Source organism: Branchiostoma lanceolatum, chromosome 10, assembly GCF_035083965.1.
Source record: "Branchiostoma lanceolatum isolate klBraLanc5 chromosome 10, klBraLanc5.hap2, whole genome shotgun sequence".
In the NCBI taxonomy this organism is placed as follows: Eukaryota; Metazoa; Chordata; class Leptocardii; order Amphioxiformes; family Branchiostomatidae; genus Branchiostoma; species Branchiostoma lanceolatum.
The window spans coordinates 10,273,114-10,298,399 of NC_089731.1; the positions used below are offsets into that span (position 1 = coordinate 10,273,114).

At 39.4% G+C, this 25,286-nt stretch overlaps 1 protein-coding gene across 3 annotated transcripts in view; it reads left to right on the plus strand.

Moving 5' to 3' along the window:
• The first annotated feature begins 846 nt into the window (after positions 1-846).
• Positions 847-25,286, plus strand: part of LOC136444079 (endothelin-converting enzyme homolog) — a 28,053-nt gene continuing 3,613 nt past the window's right edge. The window contains exons 1-20 of one of the 3 annotated variants that reach the window (XM_066441557.1): positions 847-1,114; positions 12,182-12,277; positions 12,778-12,922; positions 15,345-15,548; positions 16,064-16,146; positions 16,578-16,778; positions 18,364-18,546; positions 19,708-19,794; positions 20,246-20,379; positions 21,065-21,284; positions 21,521-21,619; positions 21,843-21,920; positions 22,122-22,225; positions 22,572-22,630; positions 22,859-22,910; positions 23,201-23,268; positions 23,629-23,753; positions 24,144-24,209; positions 24,488-24,583; positions 24,907-24,983. In XM_066441557.1, the coding sequence (XP_066297654.1) occupies positions 1,091-1,114; positions 12,182-12,277; positions 12,778-12,922; positions 15,345-15,548; positions 16,064-16,146; positions 16,578-16,778; positions 18,364-18,546; positions 19,708-19,794; positions 20,246-20,379; positions 21,065-21,284; positions 21,521-21,619; positions 21,843-21,920; positions 22,122-22,225; positions 22,572-22,630; positions 22,859-22,910; positions 23,201-23,268; positions 23,629-23,753; positions 24,144-24,209; positions 24,488-24,583; positions 24,907-24,983 (2,201 nt within the window). In that variant the 5' untranslated portion in view covers positions 847-1,090. Of the gene's footprint in view, positions 1,115-7,769; positions 8,044-8,972; positions 9,446-12,181; positions 12,278-12,777; positions 12,923-15,344; positions 15,549-16,063; positions 16,147-16,577; positions 16,779-18,363; positions 18,547-19,707; positions 19,795-20,245; positions 20,380-21,064; positions 21,285-21,520; positions 21,620-21,842; positions 21,921-22,121; positions 22,226-22,571; positions 22,631-22,858; positions 22,911-23,200; positions 23,269-23,628; positions 23,754-24,143; positions 24,210-24,487; positions 24,584-24,906; positions 24,984-25,286 lie in introns of those variants that run through there. The other 2 variants (XM_066441558.1, XM_066441556.1) reach the window with 2 other exon arrangements.

Genomic DNA, 25,286 nt, shown 5'->3' on the forward strand with positions numbered 1-25,286 from the left:
AACGTTGATCACCAATGCCAAGATAGGAAAGTTTGTTTTTTCTTTAGAATGTGTTGATTGTTGTGATTGCAGTCACCAAATTTATGTGTGATGTATGACCACATATGTGCAGCAAATAGGTAAAATCCCAGTTAAAGCCTATATATATATAATGCATGACGAAAATCGATAGGTCTGTTATCAGCCACAACGTTGTTAATCATTAACCTTAAGAAAGATCTACCTTACTCATGCCCCAATTTCTGTTCACACGAAGCCTATATGTATGAGTTCTGGCAATCTTTTCAAGTGTATGTGTCTCTGTAATGAGTACTCTCTTCCTTCATTCGCCATACAACAGGTTTAGGGCATTATAAAAAAAAAAAAAAAAAGATATAGTTTGCATGTGTGGGTTCCCACTGTGAACTTTAAGTTGTACATGTACTTGCCTTTGGGACATATTTGCTCCAGGCCTTTTGTCAGTATCAGGGCCATGCACCTAGTTGTAATTGTGCATTTATACAACAATTCCCGTGGGTTCATCGTCCATACCCTATAACGGAACCACTAGACGGCGCCTGACGTCATTGAGGACATTGTTTTCGAATCTTGTTTAGATTGAGTAATGGGATGGCAATGCATGTTTGGGCGCTCCTTGATATTCTTTTATCAAATAAACATTTTCTACGTGAACCTTGTTTACATTACCAATGCCAAATGCTTCCAACGATGACGACTATGAAAGGTCGTTGAATGTTGTATTTTAAGGCAGACATAACTGTTTTTGAATGTCACCCTATGCCGCGAAGTGGTTTCCTATAAATATTCACCCTGTGTACACAGAAACGAGCGCTCTCTGATTTTGCCAGGCCGCCATTTTTGTTGCCTATTATCTCAATTTTCCGCGGCTTTGTTCGACGGGTAATTTGGAAACCCGGCAGTGCTTCGAGGAAAAGTGCTCTAGGCGTCATCTATTTTTGGCCCTTTCTTGTCCCATCAATGAATATTTTTATCACCACGTTGTTGATTTGCATGCACGGAGGAAGAGCCTCGAATCCCGCATCTGCGCGTTGGCAAACAACCCCTGTCCGCCCTGTTCTGTCCAGAAAGGATGAATTCATTGCCACTGAAAAACGTGAGTATATCCTAACATGCCATAATGTATCATTTTTCCTTTAATCCTTCCATGACGTTCTGTTAATCCTTGTTGTATGCTGAGATCAGTTTATTGATTGAGCGGATGGTATTATGGTGCAGTAACAGCATAGTTTTCAGCACCTAGCGCAACAGCCAAGCGACCATTACCTTGCCCCGGCTTTGCACGTAATTAGTAACCGCTTTTTCCTCATGTGGCACAGACTCCAATCTATCTACATTGACGGTTAAACGTACGTGATGGTACGGGAGCAATATGGGTCTTTCATTGCCTGATACCTTTCCGTGGAACCAAGTGACCCGTATCTGCCCGAACCATTAACAAGTGTCCATTACCTACATGCAATGATGGTCATAGACTAACACGGCGGTCAGACTCTTTTATAACAGATCGCCTGAAATCATGGTTAAAGCGCCGTGTGTTATGATGCTGCGCATCTGATTGAGACCATACGAACGTAGTCATTAAACAGTTGAAAAGGGAGTGATGTGGGGAGGGCGGTTACATAATTACCTGTTCGTTTAGATGCGCCGATAAGGTACGCAATGCCTGGCACTGAGACATGAAATTGTTCAGTATTTATTCTATTCACAATACATTAAACACATAATAGGGCGGCGGAATTAAGTTATCTGCAATGTATATCCTCACCGCCACTTGTACAGCATGAAAAATAAAATATTTAACATAACAATGAACAATTTGGATAATAACAAATACGAAAACACAGTTACGTGTTTAAAAAGTCAGTATTTCTTGATAGCACAGGTTTGTTCAGTGTAGGTATGAATCAATTTTCTTATGCAACATATTCTAGATCTTTAAGGGCCAAATTGTAAGGCTGTAAATTTTTCGAACTATATTTCTGCTAATCAGATTTTATTTGTGACGGTTTCGACTTGATCATGAATTCAGCCATTCACTTTCTGTACCTTTATACGAATAGACTGTATATACAAAAGATGTCTATTCCAAAGAGTACACATGCATTGTCCGTATCTATAGGGAGAATTGATAACCCCAAATTATAAAGTTATAAGATGCTAGAGAATATTTAGGTAATGCATTTCACGTCTTGCATGTAATGACTTGAGACAAGTAACGTGAATGTCATCTTGTTCACTTAAAATAAATCGAAGCTGAGATCTAGTCTTTTTCAGTTTGATCTCTTTAGTCCGTCGCTCTTTTACCAGCACAAAGATGCAAACATTTTGGATCGACCGATATGATGTAGATCATACATTCAGCTAAATGCATCCTGATAACCGGTGAACAGATCTAAAGGACGGTGTTGTCTCTTCAATCAAATGTTTTCAGCCCTACTAGAAATAAGGCCACAGCAAGTAAATTTTATGGATGACATCCTCCGCAGACTCCAAAATTAATGAGATAGGGCGAAAAAAAACAAGGTGGGCAAAAAAAAACAAGATTCGTATATTTTCAAATTTTGAGATCATAAATCTTGTTAAACAAGAATTGTGGCGATGAAATATGATATCACGACCAACAGGTCTTTTATTCCTGTATTCAACCAATGAGGTTTCATATATAATATAAAACCTCATCGGTTCAACAGTAAATATGTCCTTGTAGATGTGTATACATCTCAATAGACTAACTACAACAAATGCAGAAAAGAGCTTGTTGTACCTGAAGCAACTACACCAGTCTGGGTATTCATATGCAATGAAACACCTTGTGTATACATCTCGATTAACTACAACCAAGGACATTATATAATGCAAGGCATATTTGCCAATTTTTGGCATGTTGACCACCGTCGGAGGGCAATGAAGTTTCTTGGGTTTTTTTTTTAGAAATCAGGCGAAAATTAATGAGCGCGCTGATGTCATCCATAAAAATTACTTGCTGTGGCCTAAGTTGAAAAGAGACGACACTCAACAGTTGAGTCAACAGACACTGTTATTCTAATCAGGCTGTAACGGTATGTCCCGGAAGGTCCTGTTCTGGAGAGACTACCTCTGGTCATTACAGAACCAGACAAAGGCCTGCCCAAGGGTTTTTTGAAAACCTCTGACCAAAACAAAATCATATTTCATCCTTTTAGTGTTCATTATTGAATAAAAGTAGAACATATAATTGTGTTACCGTTTTTACTGCCCAACAGAGAGGTTCAATTTAGAATTGTATGCATAATGGTACACTGTAGTTGATAAGGATCCGCAGCTGCTCTGTACGTAGACAGATGTGTGTAGTTATCTTCGCTAGGATATGTATGTATGTATGTAAACGTATGCCTGGAGAAGGGGGGGTTCTATGGATGTCCTTTTATATGGCTATTAGTATTCCCTTGCAGCAGCCCCTCACTTAGAGCAGTGATTGGTGCATTACTTTTTCTTTTGACCTTTGCGCGGACGTGCGCTGACGCCACACGACCTAGCTTCCATTTCGTCTTTATTATTTCTCCTGGGAGCTGATAAAAACAGAGGATGGTGACTTCCTAGAATTGGAGGATGAAGAACGTGTATGACATCCCAACCTACACGGACTACTGCAGATAAGATCTGAGTACAGGACAACCCAAGGTTACTTGTCGCCATCGCACTGTGTAACCATTCATGCTGATAATGTTCAGCACTATGGCCTTAGGCGGACAGTCACGATAATTAATGGACAGAATTGGCAGGGTTGGCAGGTAAATCAGGGGACTGCGAACGTAGGAGCAGGAGAATGAAGTATTGATTTGATCATTTAGTTGATCATTTTGCTGTTGAAAACGCGTTGCTGCTGTTCTATTCGGCATTTCTGAGGCCTAAATACCAAGACCATGCAACGGGGAAGGTAATACTGTGAGCAAATGCAGGACGTTTCCGTTCATAACGTCCCAGATAGATCGAATAACACTCACCCCTGAATAGAAAATAATTAAGGTAGTCCAACGACACTATCTTGCAGTGCCACCTAGGCTTCTTGAGAAATAATGCAGTCTGTTTTTGAGCATATCCAAACCTAGCAAAATGAACTATTCAATTACTAATGAGCAGAAACAGTTACCGTTCTTATTCATTACCTACTTAATCATATGCAAAATGGTCAGATGGTATTTTAGAACTTTTGGTTTTAAACTTATTTCCTTAGTTGATCTGATATTTCAGCATGAGCTGCAAAACACAGTGGATCATCATTAACCAGTTTAGTTGGAGAAACTAAACTGTTCGCCAACTGAAGAAAAAACTAGACTTACCAATTTTCTACTGATTAACTCAAACCTCTTCAGTTTTTGCAATGGGACACAAGACTGAATGCACGTGTGACGTCAGTAATGGGTCAAAGGTCGTTGGAAGTCGATATCGCCCCCCGTTACGGTTTAAGAGACGACTGCGCTGGCGTCTCCTTTATTCCTCTCATAAAGTAATCGTGTTCAGCATCCAGAATGTCAACACTCTTCTAAGAAACTGTGTGTCGCGGAGATTCAATCTGAATATGCTGTGAAAACTTTTTTTTTTAATCTCGTAAAGAAAAAGAGGCAAAATGACTAGTTAGGAGAAAAAAAGAGTACTGAACCAATGTAGGATCAAGTGCTCTGGAACCCAGAAATCGTGACTGTTCAGATCACGCTCCATCGACACCGCTGCCCGATAGCCAGGTCCACATGATTAACGATCAGAGTCATCCGACTATCACCTACACAGATTGATGGGTAGGCTGATCAACACGTACTCGCTAAAACAACATACCTTGTTTCTTTTGTAATTAGCAGATCTGTATCTCAATTTACTCCAAGCACGCAAGAATATTACTGTCGGAGAACCACGGAGGGGACCACGATTCGATTTACGTTTTCAATTACTCTTATCGGTTTGTTTAACGCCTGGTGATGACGTTATTCTGGACAGGCGGAGGCATCTGAAGGTATCGTGTGCGAAACTCGAGACACCGGATCAGCAGCGCCTGTTGATGTATGGCCTGGCTGTGGGTGACGAATGGTAGCTCAAATGTACTTCCGACCACAGAGATGCGATGTGGAGAATCAGTTCTGGGGATCGTTTTAAGGAATCTCAATTTTTCCACCCAAAAGGTGAACTTTACAGTGCTTCCTGGTGAGGGTGGGGTTTCGGCAGATATTGACTATCAAATCATAAAAACAACATCATTCCTTGCGCTCAAGGCTTGGAGAAGGGGAAGGAATTCGAAGGAAAACAAATGTACTTCAAATGCACGCTAATTTATCAACATATCTAAGCAAATCATTACTGCGTGCACATAATTCATAAATAAAATTTCTATTAAATGATGACACGGGAGAGCGAGTATTCTTGTATACAATTTCTTAGAATGTTCCCCTCATTGACACCTTCACTGGAGACAAATATCCAGCCTTTTTAAATGCCATGATGGCGGGAGAAATGTTTTATAAATTTTCTGATGGGCAAACTCAGCTTATCAAATAGATAGAGATATGGCAAGGAACGAGGCAGGGTTAGATAAGGAGGAGGAAGAAAGACGAAATCATCTGCTACGTAAATGTTAACTTATCGATCAACTCCGATCCAGTATGTGTGTACTAACGTTCTAACGTGCTGCAGCTACAACTGTAGCTGCAGAGTGGCGTTCTTATTTTGAAGCACCCGAGTCCAACATTCTCTTACAAATCACGTAGGCAATTGTGAAACGAAAATCTCTATCGAAGGACAATCACGACACAGATGTCGTTGACATTTCAAAGCTATTGAGAGGGAAATATGGGATAAACGAGGGATTTTTCTAGAAGTCATGATCATCAGCGCTGACGTTATGATATGTGGTATTTCCTAGTCTAGACTAAAGGTCTAAGCAGGACTTGGAACGGATGAAAGAAAATCCTCGAAACGTGCACAAATAGAATAATATTGGTTGGTGGACACAGTTTGCCCAGGGAAGTGCGCACGTTCTGAGCGATCTTTTTATCCACATTAAGTCTTGTGGATTATCAATGTATTTTTGTCAGTAACTTTCTCAGCAATTAATGCCATCGTCAGCAAGCAGCCTTAAAGTAACTGGACAGTCAGCATGCAACGACAGAATGAAACAATTGGCTAGTATCTACCTTAACGAGCATAACATCCATTTGTTTTATCACCATGTAAAAAAGAAGAAGTTGAATTGAGGGAGAGTTTTCGATTTCTTTCATTCAGAATTCCTGAGTGACAAGTTTTGAAACGATACAAAGTCATTCCGCATAAGGAGGAGGATATAGTTTCCATATTAATCTTACATATGGCGAATACAGTAACATATGGTTGTCACGTAATATCGTGGAACGTGTCAGAAAAATACAGTCTACACCAGGGTTAGGAGTCGCCAGTGGCCTGGCCATGCCGTAAGTTTACATTTTCCCGATAGTTGAGCCGTTTACTTTGCTCTTGTGCGTGACAGAAGAAGTTCAAAACAAGTTCACCTTCCAACGCTGGAACACTTACCACTTTTCCTAAAGACAGTAAAGTCATTGATATGATAACGCCCTCTCATCACAGCATGCGCTGCTATTGTTTTAGAGAAAACAAGTATTTTTTTAAAGAATGGTTATTTGGTGTCGCACGTGTCTGGACATTTTCTACATCATTGGTCCACTTCTGTCAGAAACGCACGGTAACAAGACACAAAATACTACAAGCGGCGTCAAACATAGTTACTCAATATGGTCAAAATATTTAGTTACAGGGACGTCGTGGTGGGAAACCAATTGAAAAACTTGATACAAAAGATTAGTATCCTGGGTAACTGCACACGCGGTTGAACAATATTTACGATCTCGTGTCGCGAGTTCGTGAGCCGAGCATTAGGTAATAAAACCCCGACCGCATTTAGCCGTCTAGCTATCCTAGCAATGCGCGTTCTTGCATATCAGTTTCTGAGTTTAGATATTCCAAGTAAGCTATTATTTGTCACTTGTAGCAGCAGCTGCCACGATGGACACATGTCTGACATTGTCGCGCGGTGGCAAGGCAAACGGCGTCTTTTCCGTCAGTCAGATTAAAGATCACGAAGAGGCGCGAGAGAGAAATATTATTATTCATAGCATATCAAGTCAAACTCTTAGTTTACTACAAATGCATAATAACGATATATCGGAATAATGGATTCGACAATATTCCATTGGCTCTTCATGATTGAGAAACTCTATGCAACCTGTGTCCACGTTTTAAAATGTATTTCGTCATCATAGAAATAAAACATATTTTCATGTGACCGTTTCCACCTGTTGTTTTTGAACAGCACCGAACAATCGCTACACTAGCTGCTTGTCACAGACAGCTGTTACTAGTAAATCGGTGTACACATACGCACATGACGTGATCATGTAGGCGATTTGACCTGAAAGTAATTTACAGAACACATGTACACTTTGGCCCACAAGCTATAAATCTGAAAATCTGAAAGGGCTGCTTCGAGGGTACCGTGTAGTTACATCACCGACAAGGTAGTTGGTCCTCCGTGTAGTACTTGGTCTCGTCTTGTTCAAAGCTCCACTACAGCAAAATAAATGTACGACGAACTGTTTATTGAATTTGAATGGCCCAGTGGTCAAGTGCTGCATACTCAATACTTATAGTTTTGACAAGAACCTGTCGGCGCAAAGGGGTATACGCCCCTATAGACAAATATTTTCAGACCACTCTCTCTCGCCATCCAAGACTATACATGCAGTAGCATTTGCCTTGGCTATCACGTGAGGCCCCAATTGTAAGTTCCTGTGGAGCCTCAGTCGGAGTTTCACGCCTCCTGTTGACGACATCGGGACTGTTAAGGGGCCCTCTTAAGGGTGTACGTCAAGTTCCGCCCACGGACAAACGACGTACGCGCCAAATCCTCAGCAGGGTGCTGAATTAATTCCTGTCATCAGACTGAACATAACCCTGTAGGCTATTTTTCCAAGGACGACACTTAACACCGCAGCAGTTAAAAAGGTAAATAGATACAGTATCTTTCTCCGAATCTTTGAGAGCTCATCCGAATCATTAGAGAGGTTATCGGTTGTTGTAATGTCAGACAATGGTAAACCTATTGATAATACGTGCCGTAAGATTGATGGGAAAGAGCGATAGAAACCTTAACTGGACTACAAACCGCTTAGTGGTCATCGTAAATGGCGTTTCGGCCGCGCAGCAGTCTCTTGACCTGAGCACGCACGGCATTTGGCACATTTATGACCCGCCTATTTTGACAGCAACTCGGAAATTTGAGCTGTAGCAAAGTTGGAGTCTTGTTTCTACAGGTGATTGAATAAATCACCCGGTTGGCCCCGAACGAAACTGTTCACTCGCGTACCTGTTGGATTTGTTGACTTTCTTGGTGTTTGGGTTGGGGGAGGGGCGTGAGTGATATAGAGTGGTGCAAGTTAAGGTATAGGGCTGTCATAATTTCTACGGTTTCCCAGTGGCCGTTGAACGAAGTAACATTTATGTGGAGAAGGTTTTAGTGATGATGTTACTGTTTCGCGACATGGCAATTCTCAAGCCAGCAAGTTACTGTAATATTAATAGCTTCGTAGAATCTGCATAATCATTTAATATCGTGATATGATGTTACCAAATATACACACCCATTTCCTTATGTAACATTCATTTATACATGTAACTAGTTATCTGAGGAATAGGGCATTACAGTTACTTAATGCTTATTTTATGTATATGATTATGAATCTACTGTTATTTATCTATTCAAATTTACCAATGTGAATCCAAGAGAAATTAGAAATCTTAACTATGTATTGTTTAATAATAGCATCTATAAGTTATGTCCTATTTGATATACATCAGTAACAATGTAAATAATGTAAAAATAAAATCGGAGAAAGTCCCTCCCCCTATCAGATTTCGACGCGCCCACTTAAAAGGTCAAAGGTGAAAGACCCAGTGGGTACGGTAGAACTCAGGTGGACCGGACTGTTTTCCACGGCAACTGGCGACTTTCTCACCGGCCGTACACGTAGGAACATCCTGGTTTTGTTTACTGATACCAGACAGAGATTGGGGGGCGAGAGTGTGTGTGCTTTCGTGCCTAGACAGAGCGTTCTTCCTTCCCGAACACTGGAAGTTGAGGGTCGGTGATCGAGATCACAAATCACGCTGAGCCTAAATTGAGTTGGCGTTGAGTTCTTCCCGTGCAATCACAGCCAGCTCCAGGGAGGCGTAAGGCAGCCAGATATCCTTCTTAAATCGTGCAGTTTTGGAGGAGAATGTGTGGTAAGAGGAGGGTGTGATGAGTGAAGCGGGCTATGCCGTGGTGAGTACCGACGACGACCAGGAATCGTCCGACGAGAGAGACTCCCTGCTCCCGCTGCACAACGGCTACCCACCCTCGGCAAAGGCACGGGTTTGTTTTTAACCTGTCAAGGTGTACTCGAAACAATAGCATAATTTCTGTGACTGTCAGTGCTAAGTTTCGTGTTGTGCATTTAGAACAGACATGTGTTGTACCGACTATGCAATACAGGCACCGGCGTTACAGATCCTGGACTCCACGTGTCAACATTGATAATAAGTTATGGTTCAGTGAGTAAAGCCTTAAAGATATATTCAAATACTCATTTTCAACCTCCTTGATTTAATGTAAATGATCGTTGTTCCGTCGTCAGATCTATTTGTGCAGACAAAGAAAAATATGAGACTCTTTTACTAAATCTTGCAATATCAAATATTAAATATTATACATGTTGATTAGTTTTGCACTAGAGATCTCTCAAACCCTTTAAAAAGTTTAATGTGGCGGATTTATGTGTGATTTTTTTGTTATTCAAGCACTTCTAGACCAGCACACATTTTATCTACTAAACTCAACACAAAAAGTTTGTAAACTTGACTTCAGTTGATGATATCTCTGCTGTATATTTGCATTATGTATCATTGGAAAGTCTATTTATTACAACACCACTGTACCCCACTGGCTATCATACAATCATGGAGCAAGCACCTGTAGGTCTGGTCGCAAAACAAGAATGCAGAAATTTCACTGCCAACACAGCGTTTGAGATTGTACTGTAGTGAGATATTTCTACTGATGTTTTTAGCTTATTTATAATGTAATGTATGTAATACTATGTTCTTATTGTATGTGTACGTGTCCAGGGACACCTGAAAAACAGGCCGCAGGCCTGAGCTGTGATTTTCCCTGGTAAAATAAAAATAAAAAAAGTAAATAAATAAATAAAAATAATTGGCAGGGAATTATCTGCACTTTTGGGGGCATCCCACTGGTCCAGGAAGTCGGCCAAAGTGTTCATTGCACAAAGGCTTAATCATCACAAATGGAATATCATTTTATTCATAAAGGACAAAGGTAACCTATCCAATGTTAACCTATCCAATGATATGAAACACTGCCCATCAAACAATAGGCATATGATTGTGAGAAATTTCTGCAATTTTTTCTTGGACAGGAACTAACTCACATATAATATATGCAGCCTTGGTGCACAAACGATGAATGTACAATCACAGCAAATGGGGTGCTATTGTAAGAGTATCTGTTCTGTAATGAATAAGCTTTCAAGTGATATGTGATACAATCAATCAATCTAGATATGATCAACTGAAATCAAGTTGCCTAATCTCTTGTACAATATTTAAATGCTTGTCAGTTCCAAAGTGTAAGTTGTTGTGTTTAACTTTAAGGATCATTTTAAGCCATCTGAAAGGCAGACTCACACAGTATTTGCAGTCCTTCATAGTAGAGAGATTCACTTCACACTCAGATAATCCTAGTTTGGTAACATGTACTCACTTAGTATGAATGGAGTACCAGTCGTTTGCTACAGACATACTTTTGATTGTCGTATGACATTTAACTTGAACTTGCTGCGAGAATGCAGCAAACAAAGAACAATTTAACTTCAACACTTGTAATAGTTCAGGATTTAACCAAATGCTAAATTGCCAAATGCCAAATGCTAAATTATTTTCAACACTACAGGCTATGTATCTACATGTATGATAACATTACAAAACTAAATACTGATAGTTTCACCCAGTCCTCAGCAGGCCTTTTCGTTGACAGAATTCTGTACTATAGCTATTGACTGATGTTTGATTATGCTACCAATGGAAACATTTTCACTTGTCTATTTTTGATCTCTTTCCTTTCACAGGCAGTAACAACTACATGTACATTGTACTACTAGTCATAGATCAGTATCGTTCTAGTGTATCAAACTCATTCAAATTTTCATGAACTATTCAGAGATATCGTTTTGTATTTAGTTCATGAAATGTTGTGGATCCTGTACATCTGAAGCATCATCAGTGCTGTGGTGTTACATTCATTGATTCCTGCAGTATTATGTGAATTCTTCCATGACATGGGCCTACAGTTGGTTTGTTCAGACCCTTGTAGTGTGACATAGGGCAGCAAGTTTCCTTGCTGTTTCAGTAGCGGGGTATATCTTTACAGGGAGGAGCTGCTAGCCCTTCCCCTTGCTCGATGCACCTCCTCGACCATGGCACCCTCATGTCCCACGTAACTACATCTGTCCCTTCCTAAAGTCGGTGCAACGAGATGTCCTGACCCTGGGATTTGAACCAGGTCTCCCTGTTACCAAAAAAATATAATTGGAACCAGGAGCTCAACTGTGTGGCTACTACCAGTTGAGCTACAGGAACATCCCAGTATGGGTCCCCAGTACGTACTTGCATGGCAAAAGGACGAAATGGTTTTGAAGGTCTTACTTAAGTTCACGTCCCTCGTAATGTGTTACAAAATGACATATATTCTTACATGGCCAAAAAGCATAAAAGAAATGATGTGTTTTGGGTGAAAATGAATTTTGGGCTGAAACCTTACTCCCAGTCTCCAGTGTGCCGAATTTCACACTTTATTTTTTGATATGAAAATAATTTTTTTTCTTCTCAAATTTACAGAAGAAGAAAACAAAACTCAATGGTTTTTGTAGCTGAAGTACTAGTAGTATCCTCCCTTCCTCCATACTGTTATTTTGCTTCAGAAATATACAGTGTAATTATTTTCTGTAAGTGGCCAGTCCTAGACTTGACTTGAGACCTGAAATAAGTGTGCCTCCTCAATTAACATAGACCCTTGTTGTTACGGCAGATGACTGAGTACAAGCGCCACGAGAACGTGGAGGAGGACATTCCCGCCAGCAATGCGAGCTCCCAGGTCGGCACACCGATGGAGGACGTTCCACCTGTAAGTGGCAGGATTATTTCTTTGTTTGTATTACCTACCCGTAAACCATGTCATGGCATACGGTAGCACACCAGGTGTTTACTGAAGAGTACAAGCTACATATCTGGACAGATTTATTTGATCCACTCACACCAGGGAGGGTCCCTACTCTTTTTGATAAGTGTGGCAGATTCTTTTACGTGCTTGAGGTGTGGCTGTCCTCAAACAGAGGACCTCTATTTAACATACCAATCCAACGGACATCCCTGGCAGAAGCTAGATACTTCAAGTGCCTTTCCCAAGGGCACAATGTCAATGGGACAAGTCAGAGGACCCCAGATTCGAACCCAGGACCTCTGGTTTTGGGGCCAAACACCCTGCCACTACGCCATCGGGACACCACTGCATTTACTGAAACTTAGCAAAACTGTGTACATGAGAATCTCATTAACAATGAGAATATAGGTGTTACTTTTTATGGACTGAAAACAGCAGCAAATTTGTTGACGTTACATTCACAGGTTGTGCTGAGAACAAAGTCGTTGTTTCTGGGGAAATGGGGCCAGTGGACATCCTTAGAACGGATCCTCATCATCCTGAGCTGCCTTCTGGGGTTAACCTGCATCATACTGGGGGCGCTGTATGGAGCAGCAGTTGGTAGGAAAGGTAGGTATACTATTGGCAAGGTATTATACATATGGTTAAATGATGAAATATAGCAAAGTGTAATGTATGTAAATACTATGTATAAGAAATTGAAATCACGCTACTCAGCACGAACAAACTTTGGTGTAATTGTTACAAATGAAACTACATTTTCTATAATAATTATCGAAATTCTAAGGCACAAAATAAACGATTTTATGCAATCTCTGATCTTGTCAATTTGGCAATTTCCACTGTTGACATAATTCAGAAGCAGAGTGGTTTCCATCAAGATGCAAGAACGAAATCATTGTCAATAGTCTTTTTATTTTTTGTTATTCCCTAACGTCTAGACTGCTCCTAGTGCCCAGACACATAGAGAGCTTTGCCCTTCTGGACCCTTAATGGTGTACGGAATTTTACAAGTGGTGTTAAGTTATTAAGTGCTTAGGTTCATGCTGAGAGAGTGCATATTATTTTCTTGATAAATAGGTGACTTCAAATGTTTCCAGTTTAGGAACAGTTTCCGTTACATAAATGTCCACTTCGTTTCAGGCCTCCCACTCTGAAGATTTTGCGATGTTTTTATCAACGTTTTTCTCACAAATTTGTAACCATCTTCTTCTTAGTTTGTGTCAAACGTGAAGCAAAAGACACCAGTGTATTAGATCACGTACGCCACGTTGAATGCATGCTGTGCCGCTATGACAGACATAGTGCTTCTATTTCCATGTACTACATGGCAATTCTATTTATATTGTACCAGTAGGTAGCTGTTGTTTTGGGATAACAATCATCTGTTTAGTAAATCTTCTACTTGTATTAAAGGTACAACTTTAGCAGTCCAAACTTAGCAAAATACGTAGATAATAGATATAAGTTGGGAGGAATCGTTCATACACGTACTCCTATTCGAAGAGGTATATGCTATTCAAAGGCTGAGCTGGATCTCTTGGACTTTTGTAGCTTTGACCTGATCTTTTTATACTTGCCAGCTGGGGATTGTAAATTAGTAAATCAAGTTGTTCCACTTATGTCATGTATGTGGGGTCATTTCACCAGGCTTATATTCACATAGCATTTCATTTAAAGGTTGCAACTTTGACTTTAACACTGCAGGCCAACAAAAAATTAGCTATCATTTTACCATCTAGCAAGGACATTATATAGATATAATGTCCTTGCATTTAGTAAGCTCAACTAAATGATATAGAATAACTCTCAAGTAATAGTAATATTTATGTCATAGATTAGTTATATCTCACAACTGCTGGTGACCTTTTTCTCACGGAAATAATCCAAGATTTCTAGATTTTTTGTTTAAAGTTAAACTAAGATGTGTTGTTCGTCTCACGTAGTCGAGAAGGACCATCATCTCTGTACATAGATGAGTTTAGTAGGGTTATTTATAAATTTTAGCTACATTCTAGTGTTCTTTTCTATGCCATTCAGTATAACAAAAAAGCTCTTGTCATTCAAACTGTTACATCAGTTGGTTCCTTGACCTCTCAGACAGTTACTTCAGCGAGCCACTCACCAAATCTCATACCCACGCACTGCACACATTAGTACACTTTACCTAATAGACAGTCGTTGCTCTGACCTAAAATCCTTTTAGACAGGATTAAAACTACACAGAGGGCACCAGCTGTTTTGGAAAGTTCCTTGGAGATTTCCACGAAATGTGATATGTAAGCAAATATTCCGACCCCATCACACAAGGTTCGCAATGTGGTTGCAATTCAAATAGACTAAGCTAAGCTTATAACATCCCCTCTAAAAGACAGTAGTCTATTTTAAATGTAACCACATTACAAACCTCGTGTGATGGGGTCACAATATTTTTGCTAATACATACATGTATATATATCACATGTTAAGTTTGGTTTGGAAATCTCCAATGAACTTCCAATAGTGTATAAGCGTGATTGTTTAAGCTAACAACATTATCTTGATGATTTTGTTTTAACTGCCAGTTTTATTCGTTACTGGTTATCATGCTCCTAATTCTTTGTTCAGAAATGAAATAATAATCTTAAGTATTAGACTCTGTCTGTGAAAGTGTAAAGACAAATTTGCAGGTAAAGAAAACAAAACATGTCTTTGTAGAACCAATCTAATTGGCATTGATGTAAGGGTTAAACCTGCCATGACTGTATCTGTATCTTACCGGTATAACTGCCCTTCAGTGTAACACACCAAGCACCTGGCAATTGCAGGCACATGGTGCAGCAGCAGCTGTTATAATATCACACTGAACGACCTGTCATGCCTAACCTGTACACATCTAGCTGCTTTGTTTAAAGCTATCTAATGAGGATGCCCCTAATGTACATGTACTTAGTGGCAACGAGTAGCACTCAGTGATGTTCTAGGAGAAAACAAAATTTTGAACACATCAGTCCTAGGTAATGAATGATGAATATCTTTAACCCTCCCACAGAAGTGTGTCTCACACCACACTGTGTCATGGTGGCGAGCAAACTCATGTCGTCCATGAACATGTCCATCGACCCGTGTGATGACTTCTACCAGTACGCGTGCCAAGGCTGGATCCGCAGCCATCCCATCCCCGACGGGAAAACGCGCTGGGGAACATTCGGGCAACTCTGGGCGGAAAACCAGCAAGTCATGAGAATGGTGCTCGGTGAGTCACTTGCATTTTATTTTCTGTATTAGATATCATATTCTGTATAATTGACTATATAGCTGGTATAACCGCCCTTTGGCATAACACTAGCTTTGCAGGCATGCAGCACGGTAGTAGTTGGTTATATTACACTGAACGACCATACCTTTGCACATCTAACTGTAAGCGTTGTCTAAAGCTATCTAATGAAGATATACTTGGTCAAGTTGGTGACAAGGAATAATTTGGTATTGAAAAAATACAGCCTATGCACATACTGGTTACAATCTCTGAAATAAAACCTATATGAAACATTCCATTCCTTTCATCGTTGACAAATATTGATGTACATAAAATATTCTCACCAAAGTAAAGAAACTCTAACTGGAGCCAAAAGGCTGCCCTTCATGTTACTTTCGTCTTGTCAAGTAATTTTTTTAATATTTAGAAGGACCCTTTCTCAATACAGCTGTAGTTTTACTATCAATAGATCTGCACACTTTACTATGATTTCTGTTTGTTTCCATGTTCAGAGGAGCTCGACCCTGACAAAGCTGTGAGCCAAGCAGAGAAGAAAGCCAAGCTCTACTATCTCTCCTGCATGGATGCAAACGATGTGAGTTTTACAAGTTAGAGTATAGATCAAAATCCAGTACATCATGACATTGTACTGTTGATATGTATCTAATATTTTGTTTTGATGCTTTTCACTTCATTCTGAAGGTAATTGTATGTATGAGGCCACGTTCTTTCCTATCAATCAATCAGTGTTGATTTCAAGAATGTATCATAAACAGCACAAGCACAGCTCCAGTGCATTTCTTTCTCTGAAATATAGTAATGTAACATTTTGTAGTATTGTTGCAAGTATACAATACAAAAGTTAATCAAGCAAATGGATAAGTTTTATAAAAGCTTAGGCTAGATGTTTCCGATAGCATCCATTACCTTTTGTCATCACTGTTCTAAACTTCATGATGTATTAGTACATGTATTTGATTATGTCGCATAAGAAATATATCCTGTTGGCATTGCCTGACCTTACAGACTGTGGAAGAATTAGGTGCCAAACCGCTCCTGGACATCATCACGGACCTGGGCGGGTGGAACGCGACGGGAACGTGGAACGAGGATAACTGGGACTTTCCTGCGCTGTTCAACAAACTGCACCAGCAGTTCGACCTGAGCCCGCTCTTCTCCGCTTGGGTCGGAACTGATGACAGAAACTCCTCCGTCAACATCTTTCAAGTGGGTTTTGTGGAGTTGACGTTTTGCTTGTTTTTTTTTAGATAAACTAATTAAAAGAAAATGTACAGTGGTGTACATGGCTGTCTCCAGGACACTTGAAATTTGCTTGTCTGTCAAAAAAATCTGACAGGTAAATGAGGTTCAACAACAAAAATCAACAGTATCGACTCCCAAACAATGAGTGGGACAGAAAAAAAGGAGACAGCCCTGGTTTTGTATCACACTCCTCTTTGTGTCGGGAAACATTCAATTTTATCATCCTTGGGACTCTATCAGCTCTCACGGGGGAGGAAGACACTTAAAACAATCCTCTTGTGTGTGTCAGGTGGTAGATCGTTACTAGTAAGTTGAAGAGCAAATTCAGCATTTGGCTGCTGTGCCAAATGATAATTCCCTCACACTGATACACGGGGCACAATCTATGCCATCAAAATTATGTGGGAGCCAACCAGCAAGTGGTGGAACACCACAGTTTTCTCTTCTAGTGTCCTTTAGGGAGGTTAGTGTATAGCCTTAAACCTAGCCTATCGGGTGTCTCAGGATTGTCTCCAGCCAAGCATTAACGTCATGTTTTAAATTAATTCGAGATGAAGTCAACATTTTGATGACGTTGGCTGTGCTCCGTGTATCAGGAGGGAATAATTATTTGCAAGAGCAGCTAAATGGTAATCTTGCCCTTCAACTCGCTAATAACGTTCTAGTACCTGACGCACACAGGAGGGTTGTTTTAAGTGTTGTCCTGGTGAGAGCTGAAGAAGTAGAAAAAGACTGTAAAGGTTAATGTTTCCCAAGGCCAAAAGGAGTCCAATTCTGTGAAACTCGGCCAGAATTTTTGGGGATTCGCAGAATTGAAGATTCTCCAGAATTCTGTTTGAGACTCCCAGAATTAAATTTTTGAGAACTGACTATGTCCCTCAAGACATCTAAGTGCCTCCTACATATTCCCTTCACATAGTCATACTTACAGACATAAATTCATTTCATCAATCTACATTAAAAGATTAACTTTGAAGGCTTTCCCAGAATCAGACTGTCTGGAATGAAACTGTCCATGTTTCGCTTATTTTGTTTTCTTTATGTGTAATTCATTATTCGCTATTGTAGTAATGATATAATGTATCCGTCTGAAGAATAAGTTTACATATGTGAGTGTATGAAATATCTTCAAGTTTAAGAAAACAAACAAATGGTACTCAATGACGAAGGGATTCATAGCAAAATGGATGGATGGATGGATGGATGGATGGATGCATGATTGAATGAATGGATTGATAAAAAAATGGATGGATGGATGGATGAATGAATTGAATGGATTGATGAAAAATTAGTGGATGGATGAATTGATGGAAAAATGGATGGATTGATGGATGGATGGATGCATGATTGAATGGATTGATGAAAAATGGATGGATGGATGAATTGATGGAAAAATGGATGGATGTGTGGATGGATGGATGATTGAATGGATTGATGAAAAATGGATGGGTGGATGAATTGATGGAAAAATGGGTGGATGAATGAACAAATGAATGAATGAATGGATGAAAATAAGTATTACAATATAAGTGAACATATTCTGCACCAGGTGGACCAGGGAGGCTTAGGACTGCCAGACAGAGACTACTATCTGAACAAGAGCGAGACCGACGAGGTCCTCGTGGCGTACCTGACCTACATGACGGAGCTGGGCATGCTCCTGGGAGGCGACCGTAACGAGACCATGGTGTTGATGAGCGAAGTGCTGGATTTTGAGACAGAGCTGGCAAATGTAAGGATACTGTTGAAAACTTGTATTGTACAGATGTGGCATAATTGAATGTCAAATTGTGTACTCTAATAGTCATCTGAAAAGATTTATGCTTTATGTTTATCCTTTTTTCAGTGTGTACCAGATATTGTACTTGTACCAACAAATTGTTAAAAACAGTGTAATTCAGTATTCGCTATCATAGTAAGGAGCATTGTAGTGTTGGACAACATTGGTTTCTGACTGATCAAATTAACTTTCAGAAATGCATAATGTACTTTTTTTGCAAGGGCGGAATTTGTAAAGAATTGTTTATCTTCTTCCAATTGAAATTTCAGCTCGTAATTGTTTTGCATTGAACAGAAAGCGACCATTCCAAGTGATATGTTTGATGCAGTGACCATAAAAATGTCCTCTCCATTTAGGGTTAGAGGAAACTTGAGTGGTAACTTGCATTGATCGATAATGTTTGGAAATCCAATCATCTTGTAATCTCATTCAGCAGTATCTGCTGTAACTGTCTTTGTCACCCAGTTGATCATGGAAAAGAAATTGGAAAGTAATCTACTCTACTATACAGTGATTGAGCAGATTTGGTTTTCAAAGTGCCAAAGATTATTGAAGTCAAATGTACCTTTCAGCTTTTATATGGTTTGATATACTGTTGGATGATGAAAATGCCAGTGGTTGTATTTATTTGATTAATGATATGCAAAACCAGGCTATGTTCAATTTTCCTTGATCCAAATCTTACTTGTCCCTATGGTAAGGATAGTTGTTAAAAACGTTAAGTGCTGATCAACCTTTTAATGTAGTTAAAGTGACCTGGGCGTCCTGAAAAGACGCATAGGGGTGGTGCCCATCTCCATTTCTATAGCCCTTGCGCCACAAGTCACTACAGCAGGGGGCTGATCCACTGGTAGTGATGTGTGTGTTTAACTACCATACTCTTTCCCAAATGCTGAGTGCTAAGCAGAGAAAGCAGTATGTACCATTTTTAAAGTCTTTGGTATGACCCGGCCGGGGTTCGAACTCACGACCTACCATGTACAAGGCAAACACTCTACCAACTAGGCCATTGCACCGGTTTTTCTTTTTAATGTGCCTTGTGCTAAATTATCTTTGTATTGTAAGAATATTCCACACATTGTTTAAGTCCTATTTCCCCTTGTGTCTGTATAGATCACAACACCAGACGATGAGAGAAGAGATCAGGAGATCATGTACCACAGATATAAACTCAGCACCCTGCAGAATCTGGCACCTGTGGTCAGTCCATCTCCTAACTCTGTCACTATAATTGTAAAACTTGCTAGACTCCAAAAAGACCTTGAATACAGTTAAATACAGTTCTGTTACACTTGAAATACCATATTTGCTGTAATGCCATACGCAATGAGAAATTTAGCTTTGTGAGTTACATCCATGGTTGGAACAAGGAGGTTGAAAATAAGAAAAAAAAGATTGTATTGTTAGGGGTAAGCCACTTTGCTAGTATTGTATTACTGTTGGGTTATCTTCATAAAATAGTATTTTTTTTAAATCAGGTATGCAAATCTTTAGAAATAACTGGCTTCATAGCAGTTTGTTGCAATGTTTTAAGGAAATTTTGGTCAGGCATGCGATGTTGTTTGCGAAGACTTTCAATAGAATCTGTATTGTTGGCTGAACTTTCAGAAGTTCTTTTTTAAAAGAGAGTATCCCCCATTCTCTCCCCCAGATCAACTGGACCCAGTACTTCACCACCATGCTGACAGACACGGGGATAAGTGTCACCCCTTCAGAGCACCTGGTGGTGTATGCACCAGAGTACCTACAACAAGTCACCAAACTAGTCAGCAGAACTCCTAACCAGTGAGTAGCCATGTAGGACAACCATGCAGCTGTTAACAACCTATCCAGATCTGTGTTGGCAACATAGAGTGAAAAACCTTCTGATTTTGTTATATCTATTAGCCAATGAGGCTGTTATTACTATTATTTGGATATTACTTATATTTACAGAGTAGTCCATTTCTGTTTCCACCTTTACTTAATTGTTTTGGATTCGTGGCTTATGTTCATTTTCCTGTACTTTGATTTTCTCTTGTTTGTATTATGTGTTATTCATTTTGTGAAATGCAATAAAAAAAATATAAAAGAAATTCTCAGATTTGAAAAAAAAAAGATGAACGTCAATAATGAAATGTGAAAGTCTGTATCTTTCTACTCAAAGTTTTAGGGAATGAATATAGTCAGATTTAAGTTTTCCTTCAAGCTCAGACTGTTTTCAGCTTGTCCTTGATTTTTTGCTAAGAAATGTCTGAGAAGAAAATGCATTGGTGTGACCGTGTGACCTAGGCCAATTGTTCAAATGTTTATTTTCTGAAGAAATTTCTAGTTGACCGAGAAAATGTCGCCGACACTGTCAAATGGAGGATTTGTGACAAGTGGGTATCATCTTTTGTCTTTTTGCGGATGCCTCAGGAGCGGAGTAGATAGTATGTCAATCTTGTATCTAATCTGTCTCCAACATGATTGTCTTTCCTGTTCTTTACAGTGTGTTGAACAACTACCTGGTCTGGAAGGTTGTGTCCCTGTTGTCGCCGTATCTCAGTAAACCATTCCAGGACGCCGGACACAAGATGACCGAGGTTCTGACGGGGAAGACCGAGAGAGAAGCCACCTGGAAGGAGTGCATCTCCGAGACAAACGAGGTCGTCGGATTCGCCCTGGGAGCCATGTTTGTGAGGGAAGCTTTTCACAACAGTAAGGCCAAGGTATGTGCAGCAGCCTTTCCAGTTTCAGTAAACTTCATTAACCTGGAAAATATTCTTCCAATTGTACGAAGTGTTCAATAGATGCAAGTATAAAATAATATATAATAAAGACACATTTTTATATTAATATCAGACTTAAGATGACTGTATATATTTTGTCAGAGTCTTGCTTTAACACTGTTTTTGCTAAGATTAATCAATGGGGAAAGGTTGAATTGTTGACTGCACATTTCCAGTCTGAAGAGATGATAGTTGCGGTGAAGGGAGCCTTCATCAAGAACCTGCCCAACCTGCAGTGGATGGACGGCGAAACCAGGAGGGCAGCTGAGGACAAGGTTAGACATACACTTGCTTCAGAAGGATACTGGTCATTCACAGTTGAAAATTTATATCAAGAACTAGCCATACAATGGCTTGATGTTGTTGTGTTTTTTTCAAATCTTAAAATTTCATAAAATGGCATGCTCATCATTATGTAAAAGGCCCAGGAGCTAATGTACAATGTAATGTTGATGCTGACAACATTGTGAAGCACTAATGTTTTGTACTGTTTTGCAGGCCGAGGCTGTCTACGACATGATTGGCTTCCCAGACTACATCCTCAATCCTGAAAAACTAGACGAGAAATATGAATTGGTGAGAAAATAATATTTTTGATATTAATCTGTTACAGTTTGTAGAAATAAGCCATTTTTTAAAAAGATGAGTGTTGTAGAATTTGACTATGTATGATTCAATGTTTGGTGTGATTCAGTTGTGAGATATCTTACATAATATCAAGAGAAAAATGTTGTAATACACAATGATAATGGATTTTGTCCTATTTCATCTTCCCAGCTTGAAATGAAAGCTGATGACTACTTTGGGAACTACGTCAGATTTTTGGCTGTTGACGTCCTAAAAAACATGAAGAAGTTGAGACAACCCGTGGACAGAAGGAAGTAAGTCGCAACAACTAAACTGGGAAGTTTTAGATCAATCATCTAATCTTATCTTAAGTTTTGAAATCTCTTTTTGAACTGAAGATAGCAACTTTGCTTATTTGGTGCAGTATGTTTTATTCAAACTTGGTAGCAGCTTAAGCTTCTGAAAGGGCTTTAGTGACCTTTATAGTTATCATGTTCTGGTACCTTTTTTATGCAGGATCTATTCTTCATGTTGTTTCATACTCCTTGTGCACTCCCATTCATTTTCTGTGCCAGGAATTGGTCTTGAGAAAATTGCATTCCTTTGACCCATGCTGCTTCCACCAATATTCAATCTTCCTTCCCAACTTTCATCTGCCAGATGGTCCATGACCCCACCTGAGGTCAATGCCTACTACTCGCCCAACAAGAATGAAATAGGTAAGTCTCTACAAGCCCACAGTAAGAAGTAGGGGGGACTTACACAAAGAGTAGGATTTTTCCATTTTTTGTTACCAGTTATAAACAATTCTATGATGCAAAATGTTTTAAAGGAAAATGTTACTCTCAAATTTTACTGTCCCAGGTTGTTTTTTATTACTACTACTAATAACTACTACTACTATTTAATTGAAATACCAACAGTACCAAATGTTTCTTTCCTTCCAGTCTTCCCAGCAGGTATACTTCAGCCACCATTCTATGACCCCAACAATCCAAAGTAAGTGTGTAAATTGATTAATTGTTCTGGTGTAATATAGTGTTAAACTAGAAAGCAAATGCAGCATATTTCACACCCTGTCCATATCAAAATGTATCTTGCAGTCCAATCTGGCCAATCCAGTCAATCTCGCCAATCCGACAATACACAGTTTCACTTTCAATAGCTACAGTACCGTCTGTGATTCATTCTGTTATAATTAGTACTGTATCCGATCTTTTTTTCACTTTATAAAACATTTAGATAATTCAGGTCAGGTCTATAACCTATTTACTGTTATATTCCAAAAGGTCACTGAACTTTGGAGGCATAGGCGTGGTGATGGGACATGAACTGACACATGGATTTGATGACTCAGGTAAAATCACTACCAGCTTTGCTCGTTTGTTTGTTTGTAATGCAAACCGGGTAAATCACCTCATGGCATAACACACCAGGTTTGTACTGAACAGTACAAGCTGCATATCTGGACTGATTTATTTGATCCACTCACAAGTGTGGTGGGTTCTTTTACGTGTATATATAAAAATAGGGCAAATCTACTGTGCTGTTTTCCACTTAGTCTATGACACTACAATGACAGCACTTACACACCAAAAGTTCATTGCCTTTTCTTTGAAGCAAAGTTTTTCATACCATATATTTGTTTTTTCATTAAGCCTATCTATATCCACGACTAAAAATCTACTGACTTGATGTTTTTCTTGATTGTTCATAGGCCGTGAATTTGATAAGTTTGGGAACCTGAAGCCATGGTGGAACAACGTCTCAGTAGCAAAGTTCAAACAACAGGCTCAGTGTATGGTTGACCAGTACTCAGGATACACTATCAACGGGGAACATGTAAGTAACACGGCTTCATTTTTCCATATCCTTAATGTACCATTTGTAGCTTCTTGTTTGGAAGACCATGTGATGATGCTGTTGTACTATGTATCATGTACCTAATATATGCCTACATGTATGTACCTCTGTATCTCAAAGTCAAGAGCACCTAAATTTCTTCAGTACAAATGATGCTATTTACTAATAGTAACAAATGTTGTTTCCCAAATTGTAACTTTTACTTCTTATTTTGCTCCAACAGACATAATGTGATTAAATGTATCAGTTCCAGGTTGCAATCAATGGACATGGTAAAAGTAGACAAGACTTTCTTTGATAGTAGACACAGCCATCACAAACTTCTATTCATAGCTACTTTTGAATTAGTACATGTTTTCCTTCCTTCAGGTTGATGGGAGACAAACGTTAGGGGAGAACATTGCTGACAATGGAGGCTTGAAATCTGCTTTTCATGTGAGTAAATGTAATAAGGTGCACTAGCATTGAATAGTAGTATGGCTGAGTTTCTGGTACTTTCCAAGATTTCCCTAGGATGACGTCCGTACTGATGATCTGTTCTAAGAAATATTCTGTGCGTATTTGTGTCTTGAGATACAACCTCTTGCAATTACATGTGATCCCAAAGCTCCATGAAGACACCCTCAGCTGATGAAATGATGACCAGCATAGTTATCTGATGTGATACTATGAACCGTTAACTCCCTGTCGACCCCCTTTCCTCCCCTACACAGGCATATGAAGACTGGAAGAGAAGAAACGGGGATGAGGTGCCTCTACCTGCTGTGGGGCTCAGTCACAATCAGCTTTTCTTTGTATCTTTTGCTCAGGTTAGAACTCAAGCAATGATGCTTCTTTTTGTATATAATCTCTTCAGTCTTTAGTATTTAGCCTCAGAGACAAAACTGAATCAAGGCTCAGAAATAGTTTCATCGGGCTGGTCAATCAGTGGATATTGGAGTTCTTTTGCACAATCTTACATGTCAACGTTTCATCTTCTTTTCTCTAATCCATATGATTTTGTTGTGCATCTAGTTCTTTGAGTTTTCAGTTGCCATTCTGTCTAGATGACATCATGAGTCATATTTTCCACTCTCTTGCAGTAAGTGATTGCTGATTGGTTGAAAGTTTGATTACATTATTTCCACTACAGGTGTGGTGTGACCGTAGGACTGAACAGATGGCCCATGAGGCCTTGTTAACAGACACTCACAGCCCTGCAAAGTGGAGGTAAGATTTTGTGGTGCAATATTGACTGAAAATATGGTTTCTTTTTTAAATTATTATTATCAAATTGTGAAGATTCAGAAGTCAGTTGGCTTCAACTTAATTTCTGTGTAATGATATCCATTATGTGATAAAATTTTCGTCACAGTGACTGACATGTTTTGCTTAAATGTTTTGAAACTGTCCAATCCTGAAACTTAGATCCTCATAGCAACATTTTAGTTGATCATTCCTTTCATGCTCAAGTCTAAAGAACAGCATGAAATATTGAATCAGATATAACAATTTATCCCTATCATCATGTTG